General features: G+C 38.3%; 1 protein-coding gene across 1 annotated transcript in view; it reads right to left on the bottom strand.

Annotated features, from left to right (window-relative positions):
- Positions 1 to 408: 408 nt before the first annotated feature.
- The window catches only part of acsl2 (acyl-CoA synthetase long chain family member 2), a 33,065-nt gene continuing 8,189 nt past the window's right edge, over positions 409 to 25,284 (bottom strand). The window contains exons 2-21 of the mRNA XM_079896199.1: positions 24,038 to 24,285; positions 22,159 to 22,273; positions 21,545 to 21,609; positions 21,351 to 21,452; positions 19,104 to 19,203; positions 18,820 to 18,998; positions 18,070 to 18,102; positions 15,550 to 15,601; positions 14,633 to 14,706; positions 14,150 to 14,227; positions 12,645 to 12,779; positions 12,421 to 12,555; positions 12,201 to 12,296; positions 10,352 to 10,424; positions 5,701 to 5,789; positions 5,359 to 5,475; positions 4,394 to 4,537; positions 4,213 to 4,314; positions 3,377 to 3,448; positions 409 to 564 (exon numbers count right to left, since the gene is read on the bottom strand). Coding sequence (XP_079752325.1) covers positions 424 to 564; positions 3,377 to 3,448; positions 4,213 to 4,314; positions 4,394 to 4,537; positions 5,359 to 5,475; positions 5,701 to 5,789; positions 10,352 to 10,424; positions 12,201 to 12,296; positions 12,421 to 12,555; positions 12,645 to 12,779; positions 14,150 to 14,227; positions 14,633 to 14,706; positions 15,550 to 15,601; positions 18,070 to 18,102; positions 18,820 to 18,998; positions 19,104 to 19,203; positions 21,351 to 21,452; positions 21,545 to 21,609; positions 22,159 to 22,273; positions 24,038 to 24,283 — 2,148 coding nt within the window. The 5' untranslated portion in view covers positions 24,284 to 24,285 and the 3' untranslated portion in view covers positions 409 to 423. The remainder of the gene's footprint in view (positions 565 to 3,376; positions 3,449 to 4,212; positions 4,315 to 4,393; positions 4,538 to 5,358; positions 5,476 to 5,700; positions 5,790 to 10,351; positions 10,425 to 12,200; positions 12,297 to 12,420; positions 12,556 to 12,644; positions 12,780 to 14,149; positions 14,228 to 14,632; positions 14,707 to 15,549; positions 15,602 to 18,069; positions 18,103 to 18,819; positions 18,999 to 19,103; positions 19,204 to 21,350; positions 21,453 to 21,544; positions 21,610 to 22,158; positions 22,274 to 24,037; positions 24,286 to 25,284) is intronic.

Here is a 25,284-nt window from a genome sequence, read left to right as displayed (position 1 = left end):
CCTCATTTACAGACATCTCATCTGTCAACACAACAAATGAAGCGCAGCATCAAAATTCACACAGATTGTTCTCCAGAGGTGCTCATAATTACAAAACTGTCAAATATCTATAAAACTGACTGAACAGCTATTCTTTCCAGTAAGTTCATCTGGTCGCAAATCTTGTAAAATGCATCCCAACATTCCCTGATCTATGTATTAGGATGAAGTGTCTCAGTTTACAGGCTGTCTAAAAGGACAGACTAAAACTCAATCTAGATTACTAAATGAGAAAAATGTGAAGTCTTTATCATAAATTATTGAGAACGGTTTCCTGTCAGTAGCATCACACTTATTTAGCAGGTTAGTTGAAATGTTTTAGCGGGAACGGCTTGATAAGTGCGACGCTGAGAGTGTGTGCCGGACTGTATTAGCATGAGTGCTCTATATGGAGGATTTACTGTACATCTGTGCGATCTGCTCACTGAAGAGTCGTCGTAGATCCACACGCTTGCTCTTCAGGGTCGGCGTCAGGAGGCCGTTCGACACGCTAAACATTTCAGGGTGCAAATATAAGTCCTTCACCTGAGAAAGAGAAAGAGAGGGAAAACAGCTCAAACACAATCTCTCCTCATGTTCATGAACAGCTGTATAGAAAAAGCTGGAGTGTTTTACTGATTTTGCTGATAAAACGGCGGTTCTCAAACCTTCTGGACGTCAAGGTCCTCTACCCCCGGTTTCACAGACAAGGTTTAAGCCTAGTCTCAGACTAAAATGCATGTTTGAGTAGTTTCAACCGAAAGCAACTCGCACTGATATATCTTAAAATATGTCAATGCCATTGCTTTGTCTCAAGATGCACACCAGTAATGTTTTTTTCAAAGGCAAGTTTATAAAAGCTACTTAAATGCCCTAATTGAACTAAGGCCTAATCCTGGCTTAATCTAAACCCTGTCTGTGAAACCGGGCCCTACTGTCCCTGAGACTATTCCTTAATCGTTTTAATCCGTATTCAGTTTAATTACTGGATAAGGATTAAAGGGAAAGTTCAACCAAAAATGAAAATTCTACTAAACTCTACTTGCTTAATACACAAGAACAAACCTATTTTTGTTCTTACAGCATCAAATGTGGTAAGCGGAAGCTCAACTTGCCTATGTTTGTGCGCTGATCAGTGATTTTATGTCTGTTTTCTAAAAAGAGTATAGGGTCTCTAGTGACCTGAAGTATTCTGTGCAACAGTTGAATCTCTGATGACTCAATAAGTGCAGTTCACCTTTATTCTGTCTGATACACAATATCACTCATAATTACCACAAACATCATCAGCAAAACCTGAAATGGTTCAGTGATTTACTGCTGAACACAATCATATATAAGTCTCACTGTCACTTGATGGTGGATCTGGTGAAGAAGCTGTCAGCGATCAAAATACTGATTTCACAGATCTTGAAAACTAGTTTTGAGAATATGTTTGAGATGACGAATATGAGCCAGATGCTGAACGAACTGGGAAATGAGTTATGACGATGATGATGGTAAAAAAAACATCTGCTCAAATTGAACCCTTCTAATTTCCAAAAGGTAATGAAATATGCTTTTTTTATTATTCTTTTGTCATTGTCATTACAATATCAGGACAGTTTTACAGTAAGATAATCCATTAGACCCAAATGTGTAATAATGATTGACGTCACTTTTGTATATTGAAAGGTTAAATCTAAATTAAATCTGTTCAGCATATAAAGTGATTGTGTCTCTTCAGAAAACTTGGGTTAAACTGCTCAATAGGCCTTATGCCCAGCTCCACTACTTCCTGAACTTCAGCCAGCTCCTTTGTTTCCTGTCTGCCATTATTGGACAAACTGATTAATCCAGGTGTGTCTGATTATTGTTACTGAGGTCAGGCACACCTGGATTAATCAGTTTGTCCAATAATTGCAGACAGGAAACAAAGGAGCTGGCTGAAGTTCAGGAAGTAGTGGAGCTGGGCATAAAGCCTATTCAAATGGATTCTTATGAACGTTTTGAAGCATTCAAGTTTTGGTGAGATTTTGGATGGAAATCTTCATTTGTGTTCTGAAGATGAATGAAAGTCTTGTGTGTTTGGAACAATGAGGGTGAATATCTGATGACAGAATTTTCTTTTTTACTCAATTTCTACCCAATAAAATATTTTAGAGCTTGGCATAACAAACATTTATATAAATTAGAAAAAGATTTTTAGCATTTTCTTAATCTACATGACTTTTGCAGGTCTAGAAATCACACTTTCAAAACTAGTCTACATCACATATCCAGGTTTCCCAAGGGTTTATTTAAAGGGACAAAAAATGAATTAAAATAAGAAATATATTGATTCTTAGTTATTTTAATGCTTGTTTTGTCTTATTTAAATCATTCTTGAATTGAATCATTCAAAAATTGTTTCATTTGATTTTCATTTCTTCCACAAATGACTGAGATCCAGCAGTGATTGTCAGAGCCCTCCACCAACAGAAATCACTGGCAGTGCATAACTGAAATTCAGTCCGACCTTGACATCTTTACAACGGCAGTAACAAGTATTTTAATATTTTTTGTAAGTGCTGTAACCAAAACACGAGCTGCACGTTTTTGCTGTCAGTCCTTTGTAAATGTGTTTCCAAACTGAAGGATGAATCATATTTCTATTGACATCATCTGACACGTGTTAAGCAAAATTATTAACAAAAATCACAGCGGTGTTAATGTGGATGTGTTTGCACAAGCTCTGCAATTCGGCACTCCAATCAAGTTATAACATTTATTTATAAAAAAACACTAGATTGCTATGAAGCAGCAGCTTTACAGTATTAAATACAATAAAAATCACATCAGTGTCTCTTCATTTCCAACTATAAGGTCACCTGATGGAGTTTAGGTCACCATTAGGTCACTTGATGGAGTTTTTTGGTTCCTTGCCACTGTTGCCTTTGGCTTGCTCAGTTGGGGATATTTAATTGAATTTAATCAATCTATTAATACTATTGATCAGCCTTACCCAACGTGGACGTTTTTTTCCACTAGAACCAAACCTTGTTGTGTTATTTTGATTTAATACTGTGAAGCTGCTTTGATACAATCTGTATTGTGAAAAGCGCTATACAAATATACTTGACTTGACTTGACTATAAAGCAGCTCTCCAGTGTGCTCGTGTTTTTACTCGCGTCTGAAGGACTGAACAGAGCCACACCTACCTATTACATCATCAACACCGACTAGCGATAGTTTGACGGCGTTTACCAGCCGGAGTGAACTTTTCTAGAAAGTTCACTTTGGCAAGTTGTTTCGAACTCTTTTTTGGCCTGATTTTGTTGAAAATGACCTCACACCAGTTGGTTCTTCGATTTCTATAAATAACCCAGAATGGGTTACCTGCTCAAACGACTTGAGTCCAGCCTCCTTCCCCACTGCCGTCATGTCCTCCAGCACGGCTTTCTTCACATCCTACCATTCAAACGGGATGAAGAGAGCACATTTCACTGACCGCATGAGCATGTTTATCAGTTTAAAACTATTGAAATCTCATGTTAAGTGGAGAAACTGCAGTGTGCGCACAAGTGTTAGGTGTTATGGTATGTTTAACTCTCTCCCCGACAGCATTTTTTTGATCATTTTCACAAAAATCATGTTCACCAGAATATGTTGTTGTATGAATATTTGAATATACAATATTTTACAAGATAGAACAGAGCCTCTGCTTTAAAAAACAAAAACATTTTATTCTAGATTCATACAAACTTTTTTATCAACACTTAAATGTGGGTTAGTTTAATAAAAAAGCAACATTTTAAACAAAAAGCTGAGAAAAATGTGTTTTTGTCACAGACTACATCCAGATGGGATTTAGATCAATGATCAAAACACAGATGGAGTAGATCGAGTTCATCAACACCCCTAAAGCTTCACAGTCCTAAAGCTCGTCCTGGGTCGACATTTCATTCAGTAACATCAGGAGTTTTGATTTATATGCTGTTTAATGTTCGATGCTTTAATTGCTTATTTCAGATTATTCTTCGCCTGTGTTTTGATCCAGAGATTCAGTTCTCTTTCAGAAGTGTAATAGCGCCCCCTACCGTATAACAGTGAAACCGTGGATTACCGGAAATTTCCATCAGTGCCGGGGAAAGAGTTAGTATAGTTGGGCGACAAATTGGTCCCCAGAAATGAGTTAAATTTGCATGTGTACTGTATATGGCATTAAAGCTCACAGGATTTTGACAAAGCTCTTCGTATGATCCGACTATCCCTCTTTCTTTGGCCCAGTCGACAAACACCTCCGGGTCTGGAACTACAACTCCTAAAAGATAAGACTGAAAACAGAGAAGGACGAGGACGCTGTCAGTTTCTCTGCACTAAAACACTGTTGTACTTAAATGCCTGTATGCTTACTTGTAGACTATCTCCGTGCACGAAGACCTGCAGAACAGGAACACAGCGAGTGTAGACGTTCTCGATCTTCTCGGGAGCGATGTACTCGCCCTGGGACAGCTTAAAGATGTTCTTCTTCCTGTCCACAATGCGCAAAGTGCCATTCTGAAAGATCCAATGTTCACACAGGATTTCATTCAGAAACTAGAAACAATTCATAACTCTTACAAGGAAAATATATACTTAATATAGACTTAATGACTGGAGGGACTTTTTTTCTTTTTCTTTTTTTACAGCCTAAAATGACTGAATTTGCTGCATATATTTGTGGTATTTTTTTAGTTTTGTACTGAAAAGCCACAATAATCATGATTTACTTATATAATTAGTGTTAGTGATAGTAAGGGTACAATTATCTCTAAATACGTTTGTGCATAATTAATTACTAAAATAGTGGTTATGGTTCCCCATGCCCAAAGCAACGGTGACACCAGAACTCTACTGAAATTACAGAATTGATTTAGACACAATAGCTTGCACACTGTCACGATGACATTTTAAAATATTAAGTCATGTTTTTACAAATGTAACAATTATATCATTGTCTATTGTTGTTTAATCAGTGTATTATCCTCAGTGATTGCACTCACTAGCAATATTTCAGTGTCCATATCCACTAAAATAATGTCATTATTTAAATCTACTGGTGAAACAAGGTATTATGGGGACTAGCAAATATTTGCCCCAATATACAGTATATACAGTATTACATATAGTAGTTGAAAGGTAGGGTAGGCAATTTGTTTAATAGACACGTTTTGTTATATTGGTTGAATAATAATGGCCGATAATGGGGAGATTGCTTGATTTTGCACTAAATTCTGTGATCGCATTAATTGCTAAATCCTGGATGGGCTGTAAAGTAATCTGAAATAGCAATAAATCCAATCTAAAGTGTGCAATCCTTCTGGAGGAAGACGTCTCACCGGCAGCCACTGTCCCACGTCTCCGGTGTGAAGCCAGCCGTCAGCGTCCAGAGTCTCTCCTGTCCGCTCTTCATCCTTCAGATACCCTCGGAAGACACTGGGCCCCCGGATACAGATCTGACACGTGCATGTATAACACAGTATTCAACAGATAATACATTTGTTTCAATTAACATTTGAGTCAAAAGTGTTCCCAGAAGACCTCACACAGTGTTGTTGTTACTAAGCAACAGCATTGTCAAAGGCCTGTGTTACAAGTCACTTGCCAAATTACCCACAACTGCAGAAAGAGTATCCACATTGGTCGGTGGTTAATTTCTCACCGTGATCAAAGATACTGACCTCTCCTTCTCCGTTCTTGGCATAGTAGTTCATGTCGGGGATGTCGGTCAGCTTCACCATAGCGCAGGGTAAAGGAGCGCCGACGTGACCTGAAACACACCACACTGCTGTAAGGCCAGGCCAAATACACTGGATACTCGCAGTTAAAAAACAAAGCAATACAATACAGTTCAAAGGTTTGGATCAAACTGATCATGTGAAAAAACTAAAGGCATCTTTAATGTTACAAAAGATTTCGATTTCAAATAAATGCTGTTCTTTTGAACTTTGGAATCATGTGACACTGAAGACTGGAGTAATGATGCTAAAAATTCAGCTTTGCCAGGACAGGAATAAATGATAAAATATATGAAATTAGAGAACATCCATCCATCCATCCATTCTCCTCCGCTTCTCCGGGTGGCAGCAGTAGGATCACACACACGTCCTTTTCCCCAGCTACTTTCTCCCAGGCCAGCCGGGGGATAAAATCCCTCCAGCGTGTCCTATTTCTGCCTGAGGACTCTTCCCAGATGGACAAGCTCAGAACATCTCCACCAGGAGTTGACCGGGAAGCATCCTGAAAAAGATGCCCGAATCACCTCATCCGACTCCTTTTGATGCAAGCGTCTCTACTCCAAGTCCTTCCCGGATGTCAGGGCATCGCACCCCCGTCTCTCATGGTTAGCCTAGGCACTCGTACCCGCAATATCGTTCTTTCGGTCACTACCCAGAGTTCATTACCATAGTCATAGTCCATGGAACATAGATTAACTGGTAAATTGAAGCATCACCTTCATGCTAAGTTCCTGCTTCACAACAACAGACTTGTACAATGACCTTGCACAATGACTTCTCCAAAGGGCTGCAGCAGTAATATGCTCATTGTACAAGTCTGTTGTTATCAACCACCCGCTCCGACCTGCCCTCGTTCGAGACCTCGAGGTACTTGAACTCCTCCACTTGGTGAAGCAACTCGCCCCTTCCCAGAGTGAGCAATCCACCTTTTCCAGCTGAGAACCATGGCCTCAGATTTGGAGGTGATGACTCTCATCCCCACCGCTTCACTCTCTGTCGCAAACCACAAACAGAATCAGAGACCAGATATAGCGGGCGGAGTTCAATGCTCACTGGGAACAAGCTTGACTTACTACCACGAATAAGGACACGGCTCTCGCACCGCCTGTACAGGGACTGAATGAAGGCCTCATCGACACGACAGCCACCGGCACTGATCCTCAACAAACCCGTCTCCATACCGGCGTGACTCCGATCTTCAACCAGATAGAACTGGATAATATTCTGATTGTTCCAAACCAATCTGACTTCTGACCTATAATGCTGCCTGAATCATAATCATACACTGTTCATTCATTGGCCAGAGGAGAACTGCCCCCCCGACTGAGCCTGGGTTCTCACAAGGTTTTTTTTCTCCATTGTGTCACTGATGGAGTTTTGGTTCCTTGCCACTGTCGCCTTTTTCCACCTTTGTTGCCATTGGCTTGGCTTGCTTAGTTGGGGACATTAAATTTAACATTTTATTTAATATTCAACAATAATGCTGATCTACCTGCATTGACACCACTTACTTAAGCTGGACGGTGATGCTATTTTCTTCTGGAAACAAACTTTGTTGCATTATTTTCCTGTTATCTCTGTAAAGCTGCTTTGAAACAATCTGTATTGTAAAAAGCGCTATATATATATAAATAAATGTGACTTGACCGAATGGCACACATGAGTGTCCCTGGTACCCCATTCTCCTGTAATGCCCCCCACAAGACATATCAGGGAACACGGTCGTAAGCCTTCTCCAAGTCCACAAAACACATGTAGACTGGATAGGGAAACTCCCATGTCTCCTCCAGGGTCCTTGCCAGGGTAAAAACCTGGTCCACTGTTCCAAGCCTGGGTCGGAAATCTCACTGTTCCTCCTCCTCTAGTTTGACAGTTGGGTGGATTCTGAGGGCGCTCTGATTGATCAGGCGCCGATATTTATCGGCCGATGATAGCTCTATATAGTTTGATCAGTGGTCTCTATAGACCCTTTTACAGGTGGTAAACATGGTGACGTATTTGTGTGGGCGGGGCTTCGCTGGAGGCAGAAAGATCCCTCTGGCCGCTTCACTAACGCTAGTTTGCCAGTTTGTTAGCTTGTTTTTTAACAATGACTGGAGAAAATCCAATTTTATCTTAATGTGCAAAGTCACTCACTGTCCAGGACCGCGATTGTTATTTGCAAAAGTTCATTTTAACGGACAGAACCAGATTGTCTGACCCGTACACGATCACTTAATGGACGATCTGACAGGATTAACGTTAACGCTACCTCCGGTTGAGTGGCCTGACTTCTACACCTACCTGATAGAGAAACCGAGGGTAAAGAGAAACTGAGGGCATATATATTTAGATGCCTATAACTATGTGCTGAATGGTCATGTAAAGACTTGTGTGTACGATCCGCAGTTCTGCCTAGCCAGCGCCAAGAAGACGATAATGTAAAGAGTGACACTACGGTGCAATTTTAAAGATGTGGATATTTTCTAGAAATAAAAATTCCAGATACAGCATACTCATTTTTCATCGATTCTTGCACCCAACAACACAACAAGATGACATTTAATAATAAAAATAATAATTTAAGCTCCTTATTATGTAGCCGAATCTGTGCTGGTTTGTATTGGCCGCCTCCAGTTTTCCGTTTGTTTTGCCTCCAGCTAAAAGGGGTCTATAAAAGCCGATCAGAATCAAAACTCGTGACACTAGACTTGCTTCATTACATTCACCAGTCTTCCAGCTCTATCAGGTGTCTGAAGAGGACAATACATTTGCAATGTCTGCATAGAGCCTACTTAAAAGCCAAACTTGACGTCCAAATCAGCTAGATCAGGGATTGTCGTAAAAAACAGTCTGCTGTTTGCTTAACTGCAGGATGTTCTCCATAATAAAAAGAGTTATTAAACCTGCATTAAGCCACGAAAGAGAACACGGACAAGCAGAGTGAACTTTGAGCTTCTAAACGGTTAAAGACACAGAAATATGTCAAAATGACCAGCTTGGTGAGTATTCGCTCAAACACAGGCAGTTATGTCTTGAGTGAACACAAACAGTTGAGAAAGAAAACACACTTGTAACAGTATATTGGATCTGTGCATTCGGTCTTAAAGTGACAGCAGCCTAATAAACCTGCTGCCGTCTATGCCATTAATGTTAATCAAACAAGATAAGACAAAGAGAAAATCATTCATTGCTCTTTAGTAGATTTACTAGGATTAATCTGTATTTATGAAACATCACTGAACTTACTTAAGCTGGACTGTGACGCTATTTTCTTCTGGAAACAAACTTGGTTTCATTATTTTCTGTTACCTCTGTAAAGCTGCTTTGAAACAATCTGTATTGTAAAAAGCGCTATATAAATAAATGTGACTTGACTTGACTATAATTTATACAGAGAAGACTATGCAGTGATGTTTTACATTTGATTACTTTCTGTTGATAAAGACTGTTTTGTTTCATAGGAATGCTGTATTTGTTAGGCTCTAGTTGTTCCTAATCACCTCTAAGACAGGGAAAAGAATATGTTGCACATGTTGCTTGTCAACAAATAAAGAGTTCATGATACTTTCTCATCTCTTCATTTTTTTATACTTAAAATACATTGTTGTTAAGAATAGTATTATTTATTTCGGTGATGAGATCACTAAATTCGAGGCTTTTGGTCATACCTAGGATATCCAGATCCACCAAAGGAGGGAGAGCATTTTCACATTTAGCTCCAAAACTCTGGAATAGCCTTCCTGATACTGTTCGTTGCTCAGACTCGCTCTCCCAGTTTAAAACTAGATTAAAGACGCATCTCTTCAGCCAGGCATTCATATAATATTTTTAATCTTACAGTTAAATCCGGCCTCTAGTTCATAAACGCCAGAGGAGAACTGGCCCCCGACTGAGCCTGGGTTCTCCCAAGGTTTTGTTTTTTCTCCATTAGGTCACCTGATGGAGTTTTTCGGTTCCTTGCCACTGTTGCCTTTGGCTTGCTCAGTTGGGGATATTTTGTGAATATTTAATTTAATTTTATCAATCAATAAATTTCACTAGAAACAAACCTTGTTGTGTTATTTTGATTTAATACTTTGAAGCTGCTTTGATACAATCTGTATTGTGAAAAGCGCTATATAAATATACTTGACTTGACTTGACTTGATGAGTATCAGTGCTCGTATCAGCCATTACTGCTTCCAGTTGGTAATCGGTGACTGGCCCCAAAATTCCTGATCGGAGCATCCTTAGCGGATTCTCCTTTCCAGCACTCTGGCCTAGGCTTTCCCAGGTAGGCTGAGAAACATGATCCAACAAAATGGGAACCACCACACCCGTCAGCCAACGGCCAGGTGCTGTCCCTGATTCCCATGTGATGTGGAACAGGTGCGTCAACCAGGACATCCCGACCACATCCAGGGCCGTAAGTATCTCAGGGCAAATCTCACCTTGCCACCTCAGACCTTTTAAACTACCTCAGTGACTTCCGCTAAGAAAATCACTGAATGGAAAACAGTTATATTAAATTGTAATAATATTTGAAGGGTAGTGTGTGTGAAACAGAGCACAGTATGCAACATCACGTGACCTCACTCTGCTGCATGTGTCATTAAGGAATTCCAGCACAAACCTGCACTCCAGTCGCCCGGCATGGAGAAGGTGCATCCGGCTGTGCACTCCGTCTGCCCATAACCCTCAAAAATCTGGAATTATATTAAACAAACCCTGTCAATATCATGAACAATACTGGTGAAAATATCCCCTGTACACATAATCAAAACACGTTTATTTTAGTATTATTCATATACACTATTAAAGTATCTATTATTATTTATTCATTTTATCTTTATATTTTCAGTTTTCATTTTAATTTTAGATAAGGTTTAGGCATTTTGTTATGTGCTTTTGTCATTTTTATTAGTTTTTCATTTATTTATTTCAGTAACACTTTCCAATAAGGTTCCATTAGTTAACTACATTTTCTAACATTAACAATGAAAAATACATCTATTTCTTTGTTTATATTAATTTCAGCATTTACTAATAAATTATTCAAATTAAAAGTTGAACCTGAGGTAACATGAACTAACAATAAACAGTTGTATTTTATGAACTAACCTTAACAAAAATGTATTGCAACAAATATATTGCTCATTGTTAATGTAAATGAATGCATTAACTAATGGGACCTTTTTGTAAAGTGTTAACAATGTTTCTATTTAGCTTTATATTATTTCAGTTTCAGTTATTTTAATATTCAACTTTATTTTAGTCATTAGCCAAGGCAACAATTATAATTTTAGTTTACATTTTTAATCTAATATTAATATTTTCGTTCATTTGCGATGTATTTAAATGACCAGAAATGTTTTTAAATATTTTTAGTTAACAATAACCAGTGTTGGGGAACATTACTTTTAAAACTAATGTGTTACAATATTGGGTTACTCTCTAAAAAAGTAACTAATTGCATTAATTATTTACATTTTATGTAAAGTAATATGATTCGCTACTTTTGTGTAGCTTTTTCTTACCTGGGATGGGCTTGCTTGTGTTTTTGTTTTTTTTAACAAACAAGCAAAAAAGTTAGATAAGCCTCAGGCTGAAGGAAATGCAAATTCACGCCCGTGCAACTCAAACAAACCATTTAGATGTGCTGCCTTTCTGGATTGCAGAAGAATAGGATGCAGGAGAAGAAAGTTCAACATTCTTCAACAATAAAAAAAAAAAGAAACAAATTTGATGTTTATCAAAATTATTTTTGCTTTTTGGTATGGTTGAATTGGATCATCGAAGGTCAGCAGCAAAAGACTGGTTAATAAAGTGAGATTAAAGGTGAATTGTGTAATATTTAGGCGTTTCAGTGGTGTATAAAGATCTTACATAATGAACCGTTATGTTTTTATTATGAACGAGTAAAATAAACCTCATTGCTTCTACTGCTGTAACTTCTGATGCTGATTGAAATTCGCAACCTCACCACTAGATGCCGCTAAAAATGACACACTGCACCTTCACACTGAGTTTGCATTTCACTTTTTAATTTATTTGAAGGAATACTTCATCAGTTTTGTGCAAGTGAGATGAGTAAATGCCTGCTCTAATTTAGTCTAGATCTACAATAAGCATCATGTTCACACAACGCCTCTGCACTTACTGACGGTTTCTCTCAACATGAGGACAGGACAACTGTCAGTCAACACATGGGAAAAGTACACAGTAACTTGCGTTACGTATTTGAAAAAGGAACTCTTTTGTTGTACATTGTAAAGCATTTATAGTTACTTGGAAAAAAATAATCTGATTACGCAATTTGCCTCAATGCGTTTCCCCCAACACTGAATGCACTGTTGTTATTGTCAAAGAGGAAGGGAAGCTTTGCTTAACCTTCATGAAAACACATTTGTGTGTGTATAAGTTTTTTAATCTATAGATGAACATACTTTAAATTGTACTGTATTTTAAGTGAGGACTCTCACCAGACAGCCGAGGGTGGCCCTGAGGAAGGAGAGGACGGTTGGAGAGATCGGTGCAGATGCAGTGAGGATGAACCGCAGGTTTCCACCCAGACTGGCCTACGAGAAGAGAGAGAGAGAGAGGTCACACATATAAACACATTATATATCCACAAAGGGGCGCTCCAATCTCTTTTCATCAAATCTTTCCATAGCTGGAGCGTTGGGTTATTGTGGAGCGTACCTGAATCTTATTGAAGATCAGTCGGTCCCACAGGCTGTTGTTCCTCACGACTCCACTACTCAGTTCTGCCTGTTTCCTCCTCACGGCGTAGTGAAGAATCACTCTCCTCAACGGAGACGTGACTGAGCCCAGAATCTACACACACACACGACATTCATCAGTTTAAAGTGAGTGATTATTCTCCATTTGTGTCCAAGAACTCCACACTGCTGTGCAGAACACACTTTATCATAGATGCGGTTGAGTAATCGAGGGACCACGGGGAAGAAGGTGGGCTTCAGGGTCTTTATGTCATCCATCAGCAGAGCGATGTCACCCTGGTAAAAACCAACCCGTGCTCCGTGACAAAACATTGACACCTGACGAACAGAGAATTTTTTTTTGTATTAAATTCAAGTCAATATGAAATCATAGGTAAGATTTAATAATAAAGTTCCATTCATTAACATAAATGTATACAATATGTTTTATAAAATAAAACAAAGAGCATCTATAAATCTGGGTTAATGTTCATTTATACACTACTGATCAAAAGTTTGGAATAATTCAGATTTTTCTTTTAAATGTTTTTGAAAGTAGTCACTTGCTCACCGAGGCTGCATTTATTTGACCACAGATACAGTAAAAACAGTAATATAGTAAAACATTATTACAATTTTAAATAAATGATGCAAAACTGAATTTTCAGCATCATTAATCCAGTCTTCAGTGTCACATGATCCTTCAGAAATCATTCTAATATGAAACATTTCTGATTATTATCAATGTTGAAAACTGTTGTGCTCCTTCATATTGTGATGGAAACCGTCATACACCACCATCCAAAACGTAAGATTTAAACAAATGAAAAGATAGAAATTGAATACTTGCGATTCAGCAGGGATGCTCTAAATTGATCAAAAGTGACAGTAAATATTTATACTGTTAAAATAGATTTCTATTTAAAACAAATGCTTTTCTTTTGAATTTTCTGATCATCAAATAATCCTGATTTTCCACTAATTTATTAAGCAGAAAAACTGTTTCAGCATTGATAATATTAAGAACTGTAATTAATAATTGATCGTCAATAATAATTGATAACTGAGCAGCAGATCATCATATTATACTGATTTCTGAAGGATCATGTGACACTGAAGACTGGAGTAATGATGCTGAAAATTCAGCTTTGATCACAGGAATAAATTACAATTTAAAATATTACAATAGAAAACAGTTATTTTAAATTGTTATAAAATTTACAGTTTTTACTGTATTTTGCATTAAATATAGTTGTTTAATATTTTTGAAAGAAGTCTCAATATAACTAGTAGTGTATATATACTATTCATATTAATTCATACTACATTAATGTTGCTTAATAAATTTGAATTTACACTATATTTAGAACTAATAAACACTCTAAAACGTCAATGACCTTATGTACACTTAATTAATGTCCATAACCTTATTATACACCATCAAAGCATTTTATTCTAAAGACAAAAGTCACGTTTCATCGAAATCTATTTCCCCCATGACTTTTCAGATTAAACCAAGGAAAACCTTTTCAGATGACAATAATAATAATATAAAACAATTCTATATTATCCTTGTATATTTAATCCAATCAAAACCAGAAAATCTCAAAAGTCATGTTCTACGTGATTCCTCTTTTATTATTATGATTATTATTATGATTATTTTGCTCCATTTAGAAACAGTGGCATTAAATTAGTGAGGAGTTTACCTGGATCATTCGTTCAAACATGTGGGCGAGTGGCAGATACGAGATGGACACGTCCTCTTGACGAATCACAAAGAAGCCCTGGTGTGTGTGTGCGCATAAAATGAAATGAATAAGGTAAAATGGAAAATAAATGTGGTGATTAAACAAGCTGATGAGATTTAACTGGCTATCAATTCTGCACTTTCACTGGCGCTTTCCCATGCAGAGTATCAGAAGAATTTCAATAATGAGAGAACAATATGAAGTCCATTTCACCATTAGAGGAACAAAGAGCTTTATAAACAGGACTTGAAAGAGAGAGAGGTCTCATGGGAAACTCAAGGTCTCTATTAAAGGAACAGAAAACACAGAAGGAAGAAGAACAGGACAGAAGATAAGATGAAAGCTACAGAGAGAGGATGTTAAGGAGGGGAAATGTCCAGAGTTGAAGGATAAGAAAGCAAAGAAAGCAGACACGGGAAGCTCAGATCTCTCTGAACTGACCTCGAGGATCTTGATGACAGAGGAGGTGTTGGAGGCGATGTTGCCGTGAGTTATCATGGCTCCTTTAGGCTTTCCTACATCCAAAAACAGAAACACTTCTAAACCTGATATACATAGACATCATGGCTAGAGCTGCATGATTAAATTGAGTATCATGATTTTCATTTTTATTTTCAAATAGAGATTTTGAACAGATTCTGAACAGACAACTAAACAAAATAACATCTAATTTACTAGAGGTTCTGACAAAAAATGTTTAAATTTAAAATGTTAAATTAATCTGAATGATTCAATGACTCACTCATAAGACTTCACTTGTTTCATTACTGGATGAATCAGCGTTTTTGAACGAATCTCTTGAATGAATGATTCAATGACACATTTTAAAGACACTTGTCGCCACCTACTGGTGTAATGTAATCGATGCAATCTTTATTTGAAGTTACTTTCAAAAGGTGATTTGCTCCATTTTGATTGCTTCTGTAAACATCAGTGTTTTTATCTGAACTACAAACTTTTATCGCAGTACTTCTGTGATAATATAAATATTTGTAACACAGAAATAACGAAACTGTGTGGTTGAAAAGCCTTTGTGAAGCGGTTTCATACGTATACATGACAACTGCTCTCTCTGGATCAGCGGCAGCGTGAACGCAGATATGAATGTTCCGGAGTGGTTTTGTCAAATGTTTAATAGATGAAAAGCAAATCGTTGTCAATTAGGAATGAGATCGCACAGGGGTTCGAATCGAGATTGCAATCTTTTAACAATTAATCATGCAGCTCTAATCATGGTCATTATGGTATTAAAGGGTTTCAATGTCACAGGTGAAACATGTGAAATTTGGTTATATATTACAACAGATCACAGAACGGCCCATAAAATGAATCCGAGTAGGGTGTGTGTTGGTCGGTACCTGTGGTCCCACTGGTGAAACACACAACAGCCAGATCTTCAGGTTTAGGAGGCTGAAGCAATACAAAAGCAAAGAGACATCAGAAATTGTTGTGTTCTGTGTGAATGTCCTTCACAAGCTTACAGCAGCATGTGTCTGTATGTCTCTGAATGTCTCTGAATGTCTCTGAATGTCTCTGTATGTCTCTGTATGTCTCTGAATGTCTCTGAATGTCTCTGAATGTCTCTGTATGTCTCTGTATGTCTCTGAATGTCTCTGTATGTCTCTGTATGTCTCTGAATGTCTCTGTATGTCTCTGAATGGCTCTGAATGTCTCTGTATGTCTCTGTATGTCTCTGTATGTCTCTGTATGTCTCTGTATGTCTCTGAATGTCTCTGTAATGTCTCTGTAATGTCTCTGTATGTCTCTGAATGTCTCTGAATGTCTCTGTATGTCTCTGAATGTCTCTGTATGTCTCTGAATGTCTCTGAATGTCTCTGTATGTCTCTGAATGTCTCTGTATGTCTCTGTATGTCTCTGAATGTCTCTGTATGTCTCTGTATGTCTCTGAATGTCTCTGAATGTCTCTGTATGTCTCTGAATGTCTCTGAATGTCTCTGTATGTCTCTGTAATGTCTCTGAATGTCTCTGTATGTCTCTGTATGTCTCTGAATGTCTCTGAATGTCTCTGTATGTCTCTGTATGTCTCTGAATGTCTCTGAATGTCTCTGAATGTCTCTGTATGTCTCTGAATGTCTCTGAATGTCTCTGTATGTCTCTGTATGTCTCTGTATGTCTCTGTATGTCTCTGAATGTCTCTGAATGTCTCTGAATATCTCTGAATGGCTCTGAATGGCTCTGAATGGCTCTGAATGGCTCTGTATGTCTCTGTATGTCTCTGTATGTCTCTGAATGTCTCTGTATGTCTCTGAATGTCTCTGTATGTCTCTGTAATGTCTCTGTATGTCTCTGAATGTCTCTGAATGTCTCTGTATGTCTCTGAATGTCTCTGTATGTCTCTGAATGTCTCTGAATGTCTCTGTATGTCTCTGAATGTCTCTGTATGTCTCTGTATGTCTCTGTATGTCTCTGAATGTCTCTGAATGTCTCTGTATGTCTCTGAATGTCTCTGAATGTCTCTGTATGTCTCTGAATGTCTCTGAATGTCTCTGTATGTCTCTGAATGTCTCTGTATGTCTCTGTATGTCTCTGTATGTCTCTGTATGTCTCTGAATGTCTCTGAATGTCTCTGTATGTCTCTGAATGTCTCTGTATGTCTCTGAATGTCTCTGAATGTCTCTGTATGTCTCTGTATGTCTCTGAATGTCTCTGTATGTCTCTGTATGTCTCTGAATGTCTCTGTAATGTCTCTGTATGTCTCTGAATGTCTCTGTATGTCTCTGTATGTCTCTGTAATGTCTCTGAATGTCTCTGTATGTCTCTGTATGTCTCTGTATGTCTCTGAATGTCTCTGAATGTCTCTGTATGTCTCTGAATGTCTCTGAATGTCTCTGAATGTCTCTGAATGTCTCTGTATGTCTCTGTATGTCTCTGAATGTCTCTGTATGTCTCTGAATGTCTCTGTATGTCTCTGAATGTCTCTGTATGTCTCTGTATGTCTCTGTATGTCTCTGTATGGCTCTGAATGGCTCTGAATGTCTCTGTATGTCTCTGTATGTCTCTGTATGTCTCTGTATGTCTCTGAATGTCTCTGTATGTCTCTGAATGTCTCTGTATGTCTCTGAATGGCTCTGTATGGCTCTGTATGGCTCTGTATGTCTCTGAATGTCTCTGCATGTCTCTGCATGTCTCTGCATGTCTCTGCATGTCTTTGAATGGCTCTGAATGGCTCTGTATGGCTCTGAATGGCTCTGAATGGCTCTGAATGTCTCTGTATGTCTCTGTATGTCTCTGAATGTCTCTGTATGTCTCTGAATGTCTCTGTAATGTCTCTGAATGTCTCTGAATGTCTCTGAATGTCTCTGTATGTCTCTGTATGTCTCTGAATGTCTCTGTATGTCTCTGAATGTCTCTGAATGTCTCTGTATGTCTCTGAATGTCTCTGTATGTCTCTGAATGTCTCTGAATGTCTCTGTATGGCTCTGTATGGCTCTGAATGGCTCTGAATGGCTCTGTATGTCTCTGTATGTCTCTGTATGTCTCTGAATGTCTCTGTATGTCTCTGAATGTCTCTGTAATGTCTCTGAATGTCTCTGCATGTCTCTGCATGTCTCTGCATGTCTCTGAATGTCTCTGTATGTCTCTGAATGTCTCTGTATGTCTCTGAATGGCTCTGTAATGGCTCTGTATGGCTCTGTATGGCTCTGAATGGCTCTGTATGTCTCTGTATGTCTCTGTATGTCTCTGAATGTCTCTGTAATGTCTCTGTAATGTCTCTGAAGCAACAGAATGCATAGCAAATCTAGTCAGCCAAGACCAAATACATTAATACGGTCACATCCATCAACACGCTAAAACTACTCCAGAGTTATCAGAACTGAACTAGCAAAAAGGAGAAAAACAAATCAAGGAGCTCTTACCACAGGTGGCTTTAAGTTTTCTCTTCCCAGATCCTGCAATGCACACACACACACACACACACACACACACACACACACACACACACACACACACACACACACACACACACACAGCTTTTGTCAAAGTTGAAAATAAAACAAAGATTATTTGAGTATGCTTTACAAGAAAATACTATTTCAGTCTTTCAACTTCAAAATGTCATGTTTAAATCAATGTTACTTAGCGTTTCTTTGTAATTATTTGTGGAATTTACTAGCAACTTCTGAGTGAAATTGTTTTAAAGTAATCCCTAAATCTTTTTTTTTCAGTGCCTTAATCATAATGACCAGCAAATAGATTGTACATTTGAAATATGAGGTTGATATGACATGTAGACTTAATGTTCTCAACTCAAAGCTCACAAGCCAATGAACGACAGCAGTCATTTCAATAACCACCCGTCATCCATGTTTACCGCCCAATTACTTCATCTTATCCATGTTACTGTAATTCAGCAACTTGTTCCAGCCTGATTAATGCCAGTGTGAACTACACCAGTACACAGAGGATAGTCAATCACATTCATTTACATATTAAGATTAATTGTTAGTGTCAGAGAGAGGGTGGAAATTGGTAACTTTTTATTAACTTAACTTTTTCAAAAATTAACTTTTTCATGGCCAAGAAAAAACAAAAATGTTTTAAAATGTAAAAAAAAAAACCTGCTCATATATTGTGTCATGTCAGTTGCATTAAATACTATTCCTGACCATAATCTGTGAGAGCTGAAGTATCTCCACACCGCACTTCCTTCCTCTCTCCAGCAGGGCGGCGCTGAAGGGGTTAAAGAGCACCAGGCAGGACAGCATGGGGGTCACACACTTCTCCTTGTTCTTTAATAGAGATTCTGCTTTATCCTCCTTATCACAGATCACCATAGAGATCTCCGCTGGAGAGAGAGATAAGACAGAGATGAAGCTCTGATGTAAATTTGAGCACTTCAGCATTGTTTTGAGCCATTATAAGAACGAGGTCATGTGCCTGTCTTACTCACCCAGGTTAAGGATGTGAACCATGGCTTCTAACCCAAGTGTATCGTAGAGAGGCACGAGAGCCATGGAGAACGTGTAGCAGGCCAGCTCTGTAATGACCCACTGCAGCCAGCAGGGGGAGACAAGCAAAGCAGGAACATTAGAAACAGTTCTGATCCACCCGGAGAAACATCTCTGTTAGCATTCCCACTCTCCTCAGTGGCAGTGTGACTATAGGAAGTATGCGACTTGACTCACAGCCGTTCAGTGATTTAACCGATTAGTCAAAATGCATCTATTTCGCTTTTTATTTAATGAAAACAGATATACAAATTACATTATCAACATAACAATTTGAGAGAAAAGTTTAGCTGAAAAAATGTACATGAAAATCAATGGTTTAGCATTTGGTGTATTCCCATTTTGCATTTTGCAAAACCAGATGACAATGTTATCCAGCATGAATTTCGAATGATCCAAAGATCTTTGTTTCAATGGAAGCAAGAAAATATTACCTTTTGCATTTTGTTTTTTAACCCTCCATCAGCTTCTTTGGAGATTTTTACAAAATTTGGATAAATTTAAAACCCTTTTCAAGTGTTATTAGAGGAGTAGAAATATTACATTGCAAAAGATGTTTTGCCAGCCAAAGACCTCCATCATGTGCTTTGACCACAGGAGGCTTTTCTGGCCATTTGTACAAAGGATCATGATTAACGTCACAAATTTGTGACCTAGAAACTGTGCAGAATTTAAATTACTTCTTTTTTTCCAGGTTTATAATAATTATTATTATTATTTTTTTTTTATGAATCCAAGGTTTTCAATTCAAACATATTTGGACTGAATTTATTATTTCTCTTACATAAGCAGTTACATTCATACATTTGTTTCAGAGGCAGAAAAACTTTTTGATAATAAAAATAAACTCTGTCTGAAAAATAAAATAAAAATGCACATAACTGTCTGGAATCACGGTGAATTTTAAATGCTTTACATTGAATTAAAACAATATTAAAGGGGACCTATTATGCAAAACTTACTTTTACATGGTGTTTGAACATAAATGTGTGTCAGCAGTGTGTACACAACCACCATATAATGGTAAAAATCCACCCACTCTTTTTTTTTTAATGGCCATAAATCATAAGCAGTGTCTCAGAATAAGCTGTATGCAGTTTCTATTGAACGTGATGTCACATCGTTCAGGCCCCGCCCACGACTGCTAACAGACTCTGCCCTATTAGCATAGCTCCGCCCCTCAGTGAGCTGTAGAACTTTGTTAGTTTTTGGCACAGTCTCCGAGGCACGAGCTGTAAAGGGGGGCGGGGAGAAGCAGCTCATTTACATTTAAAGATACATGCATGAAAACGGTGTGTTTTATCTTCCACTCAAAAATGCGCATGGTATAATGATCAGTGGGGTATTTTGAGCTGAAACTTCACAGACACACCTGAGACTTATATTACATCTGGTTAAAAGGGTCCCCTTCAGCGGCGGCTGGTCAGCTGGGGCGCTTTTTAACATGTTTAAAATAAGTTACATATATATTAGAAAATAATTACAAAATAAAATTATTTAGTCATACTATTCGACTGGTACTCATGTTAGCACCTATTAAAAATAAAAAAATCTAAACTATTTCAACTATACTATAAGTCAATTTATTAAACACTTTTCACAGTCTTTAAACTGAGATCTTAAAGGATTTGCTATCATGTGGCTCCCTCTAGAGGGCAACAATAGTAGTATGGCCTTCATCTCTGAATTGCATTGAAAATCATTCGTTTGTTTTTTAAACTTTATTACTGATAATAATACACCCACATTAAACTCAAATTCACTGATTTGTGGTACCTTAAGTTATTTTATGCTTTAATAGTTTCATTTTTTAATAGTTTTAATAGAATTTCCAACTTCCATTTTTTAGCTAAGCAGTAATGATACATTATTATATCACTTTTTAAATGGTTATTTAACAATTGCATTCAGTCCTGCATTAAAGTGTGATTCAATTTATTTGCGCCACTTTGTGCCATTTTTTTTAGCACCACTAGTCCCCTTTAAAATAGAAAACTTATTTTAAATTGTGATAATACTTCACAATATTAATGTCTTTACAATATTTCTGATCAAATAAATGCAGTTTAAGTGAGCAAAAACAAAAACATAAAAAAATAATAATAATAAAAATTGCAATGACACCAAACTTTTGCCCAGTTGGCGTATATCTTTTGAATAACGTGCACTGATGAATTGTTCACAATTACCTCTGGTCTGTTTTGGGCAAAGATGCCCACAAACTGCTGAGGGTTTGGTTTGCAACCTTTCGCCAGCAAACCTGATCCCAACACCTGTGCCCGTTCTGCGACCTGTAACAAACGCATTGTCATGATAACCGTTTTTAGGTTATTACACGCTTATTACACAGTAATAAATGCGTTATAACATGCATTGCTCTCACCTCAGTGTAAGAGATCCACTGATAGGGTTCTCTGGGTTTCCTGAAGCCAAGACATGGCCCGTCACCTGCACAGCTCAAAGAATACCGTTAGTCATTATATGACTCCCTTGAATACATCGGTTCTGACTATGAAACTCTGTGGTCATAAATATATATTTTATAATGATAACTAGCTACTGAACTGTATAACTGGCTGATTTTCTATGTTTCTCTATGTGCATTGTGTCCTGGTCACATTATACATCACACCTAACTTAACGTTTGTCTGCGGTTCTAAAATTATTAGGCTTTTAGCTTCAATCCAGATGCTTTCGAATCCAAGCACAAAAACACTTCAAATGACTACGAATCTATTTCTCAATCCCTTCACTGAAGCAAGCTACATGTGATGAAAGCATTATCGATCCAAGAGAGCCTTGCAGAGCACTGCAGTAAATGAAAAGAAAGGAAAAGTGAGAAGCCATCGAATTCATCAAGGTTCAACAGATTTCACCACTACAGAAATTGCAATAGTCACTCAAAGTCTTTTTCTGTATAATTGCACAAACTGTTCTCAGGCTTCTGAAAGCGGACAAGAGACACTGTGGTTGTGTTTGTCTGAGCGTCACACACACCTGCTATCCGCAGTCCTCTCTGGAACATGTCGTATGCCGTCTTTGTGTCCTCGTAGTAGAACTCCAGCAGATTGTCATCCTTCAGTAACGCGGAGCGCCTACAGCTCTGGTCTCCCTGGAAACATAAGCATGTGTTAATATGGCATCAATCATTCAAACTGACATGCAAAGCTATTGATCTAGTTCAGTCTACTATGCACAGTATACCAAATGTTATGCATATGTAAAAACTTGTACAGTAAGCTACCCAAACACACAGTGTTCAATACTAACCCTGACCTTCCATTTCAATTGTGATGAATAAAGCAGAAGACATGTTAAATATGTTTTTTTAATACTGAAAAAAAAAAACGTGGCTTTAGTTGGGCATTGCAGCCTGATCAGACTGTTTTTTCAGCTAAACAGGCAGACCAGCTTTACTAGCTCAGCTAGACCAGCTAAAGACCAGCTTGACCAGAGACAGATAAAATCAGCGAAGACCAGCAAACCAGTTTAGGCTGATTTAAGCAAGCTTTATCAGCAGGGTTGACTAATTATTTTTATTAGACTGCCAAAAGTTCACTTAACACGGAAATGAGGAATCATGTGAAAACAATATTTCTGCATACGGTTTCACATACTGTATTTAGGCATTAAGAGTATGCAGTGAGCAATTCATCACTGTCAGTGATATTTTAATATTATTTATAGTCTATTATAGAGTTAATTAATATGTTGAATTATTTTATTTTAATTTAAGTAATTTTGTTATGCTTTTTGTCATTTTTATACACTATATTGCCAAAAGTTTTGGTACGTCTTTACATTCACATGAACTTTAATGACATCCCATTCTTAATCCGTAGGGTTTAATATGGAGTTGGCCCACCCTTTGCAGCTATAACAGCTTCAGCTCTTCTGCGAAGGCTTTCCACAAGGTTTAGGAGTGTGTTTATGGGTTTCTTTTGACCATTCTTCTAGATGTGAGGGTCAGGCACTTCATTTGAGGGTCTTCATTTGAGAGGTCAGGCACTGATGTTGGACGAGAAGGCCTGGCTCACAGTCTCCGCTCTAATTCATCCTAAAGGAGTTCTGTCGGGTTGAGGTCAGGACTCTGTGCAGGCCAGTCAAGTTCCTCCACACCAAACTCGCTCATCCATGTCTTTATGGACCTTGCTTTGTGCACTGGTGCGCAGTCATGTTGGAACAAGAAGCGGCCATCCCCAAACTGTTCCCACAAAGTTGGGAGCATGAAATCTCCAAAATGTCTTGGTATGCTGAAGCTTTAAGAGTTTCTTTCACTGGAACTAAGGGACCAAGCCCAATCCCTGAAAAACATCCCCACACCATAATCCCCCCTCCACCAAACTTTACACTTGGCACATTGCATTTAGGCAAGTACCGTTCTCCTGGCAACTGCCAAACCCAGACTCGTCCATCGGATTGCCAGACAGAGAAGTGTGATTCAAGTGTGACACTTCATGGCTGAGTTGCTGTTGTTCCCAATTGCTTCCACTTTGTTATAATACCACTAACAGTTGACCGTGGAATATTTAGTAGTGAGGAAATTTCACGAATGGACTTATTGCACAGGTGGCAACCTATCATGGTACCACGCTTGAATTCACTGAGCTCCTGTTTGTAGAAGCAGTCTGCATGCCTAGGTGCTTGACAGCTATGGCCATGAATTCATTGATTGAATGAACTGTATGAACTGAATTGTATGAACTCCTGAATTCAATGATTTGGAGGGGTGTCCCAATACTTTTGACAATATAGGCTAGTGTATATATATTTAGTGTTAGTAAACTCATTTATTTCAGATAGTTGGCAAGTTGTAACATTTATATTTTATTTTATTTGACCTCATAACTTTATTTCAAGTTTTTAACACGGTTACCTGTACAGGTATCGACTGGGCCTGCAGGTCACATGGAGGCTGGATTGGTCGAGGCCTGGTCACCAGCCAGTAGGTTGTGAGAGAGGCTAGCGCTCCTAGCCCGATGATGGAGGATGGAGAGAGGGACAGAGAGGAAAGAGAGAAGGACGAGGGGAGAGACGGAAGGAGGGTCTTCAGATTGTCCATTTCAGACTTCCCATCTCCTCCACTGAAACGCAGGGAACGTAACCACTCCTGAAACTGCATAGCTGTGAGAGAGACACAGATTCACTGCCATCACCATCATCATAATTCTAAAAAACGAAGAAATGCCACAATTTATGAAGACCTTGAAGCAGATAGGAGGGAGAAACACATGTGAATCCCAATGTGCTTTCTTTGCCATTAATGCTGTGATAACACGCCTACGTCTCCTTCCATTAATAATAATGGCAAGTGCGGCGGCTGAGATATACGTAAACCTGCTGACATCCATTGCCATAACTGTTAGAATGACTTATTGCAAGAGGAAAAAACGACGTTTTAGTTGAATAACAATGGTTAATGGAAACGCTGTCATTTCGCAATAGTTTTTTATCGACATTTTTAGAAAATATCGCAAAAATTTGGCTCAATGTACTACTGTTTCCCTTGAGTGACTTACCGCTATTATGAAACATGCGTGGCAACATCATTATGATATAAGATGATAATAATCATCGCTAAAAACATTATTTATAGTTCATTAATCTAACTGTATGCTGAAATGATTTGGTGCATTCATATTTAGTTTAAAGTTAATGTGCAGTGACTCCAAATTATGAATAACTTTCATTGAGAGGCCTGAGAACAAAACCTGAATGAAAACCACTCGGCCGTGAGAGAAGCCAACAAATGTTTGGGTCCCGTTTGAATGCCAGGAGGAAGTAATGATGATTGGCCGACACACAACAGGCGCTTGGGGTAACTATCGGACATTTTCTAGCAGGCAGCCAAAACACAAACACAACCAGGTGTGAATGTGTTTCAGGACACACGGAAGGACAGGTGGAGATGAAGAGAGCTGCATGTGGGAGAGCTGACAGGTTGAAAATTCATTTTAATGTTGTCCAGCAGCAGAACATGACACTGGTGAAGTGAGTACAGTCGGCATTGGTGATTTGGTGGTGAGATGGGGTGACTGGGAGGCCCGAGTGTGAATGAGTGCGATCGCGTTTGCCAATGAGATGATCTGTAAAGATCACATGAGACGACCCAAACACGGTCAT

The sequence above is a fragment of the Squalius cephalus genome, assembly GCF_949319135.1.
Source record: "Squalius cephalus genome assembly, chromosome: 16".
In the NCBI taxonomy this organism is placed as follows: domain Eukaryota; kingdom Metazoa; phylum Chordata; class Actinopteri; order Cypriniformes; family Leuciscidae; genus Squalius; species Squalius cephalus.
Note: the sequence above shows the minus strand (reverse complement) of the source record. Positions and strands in the feature narration are given on the sequence as shown.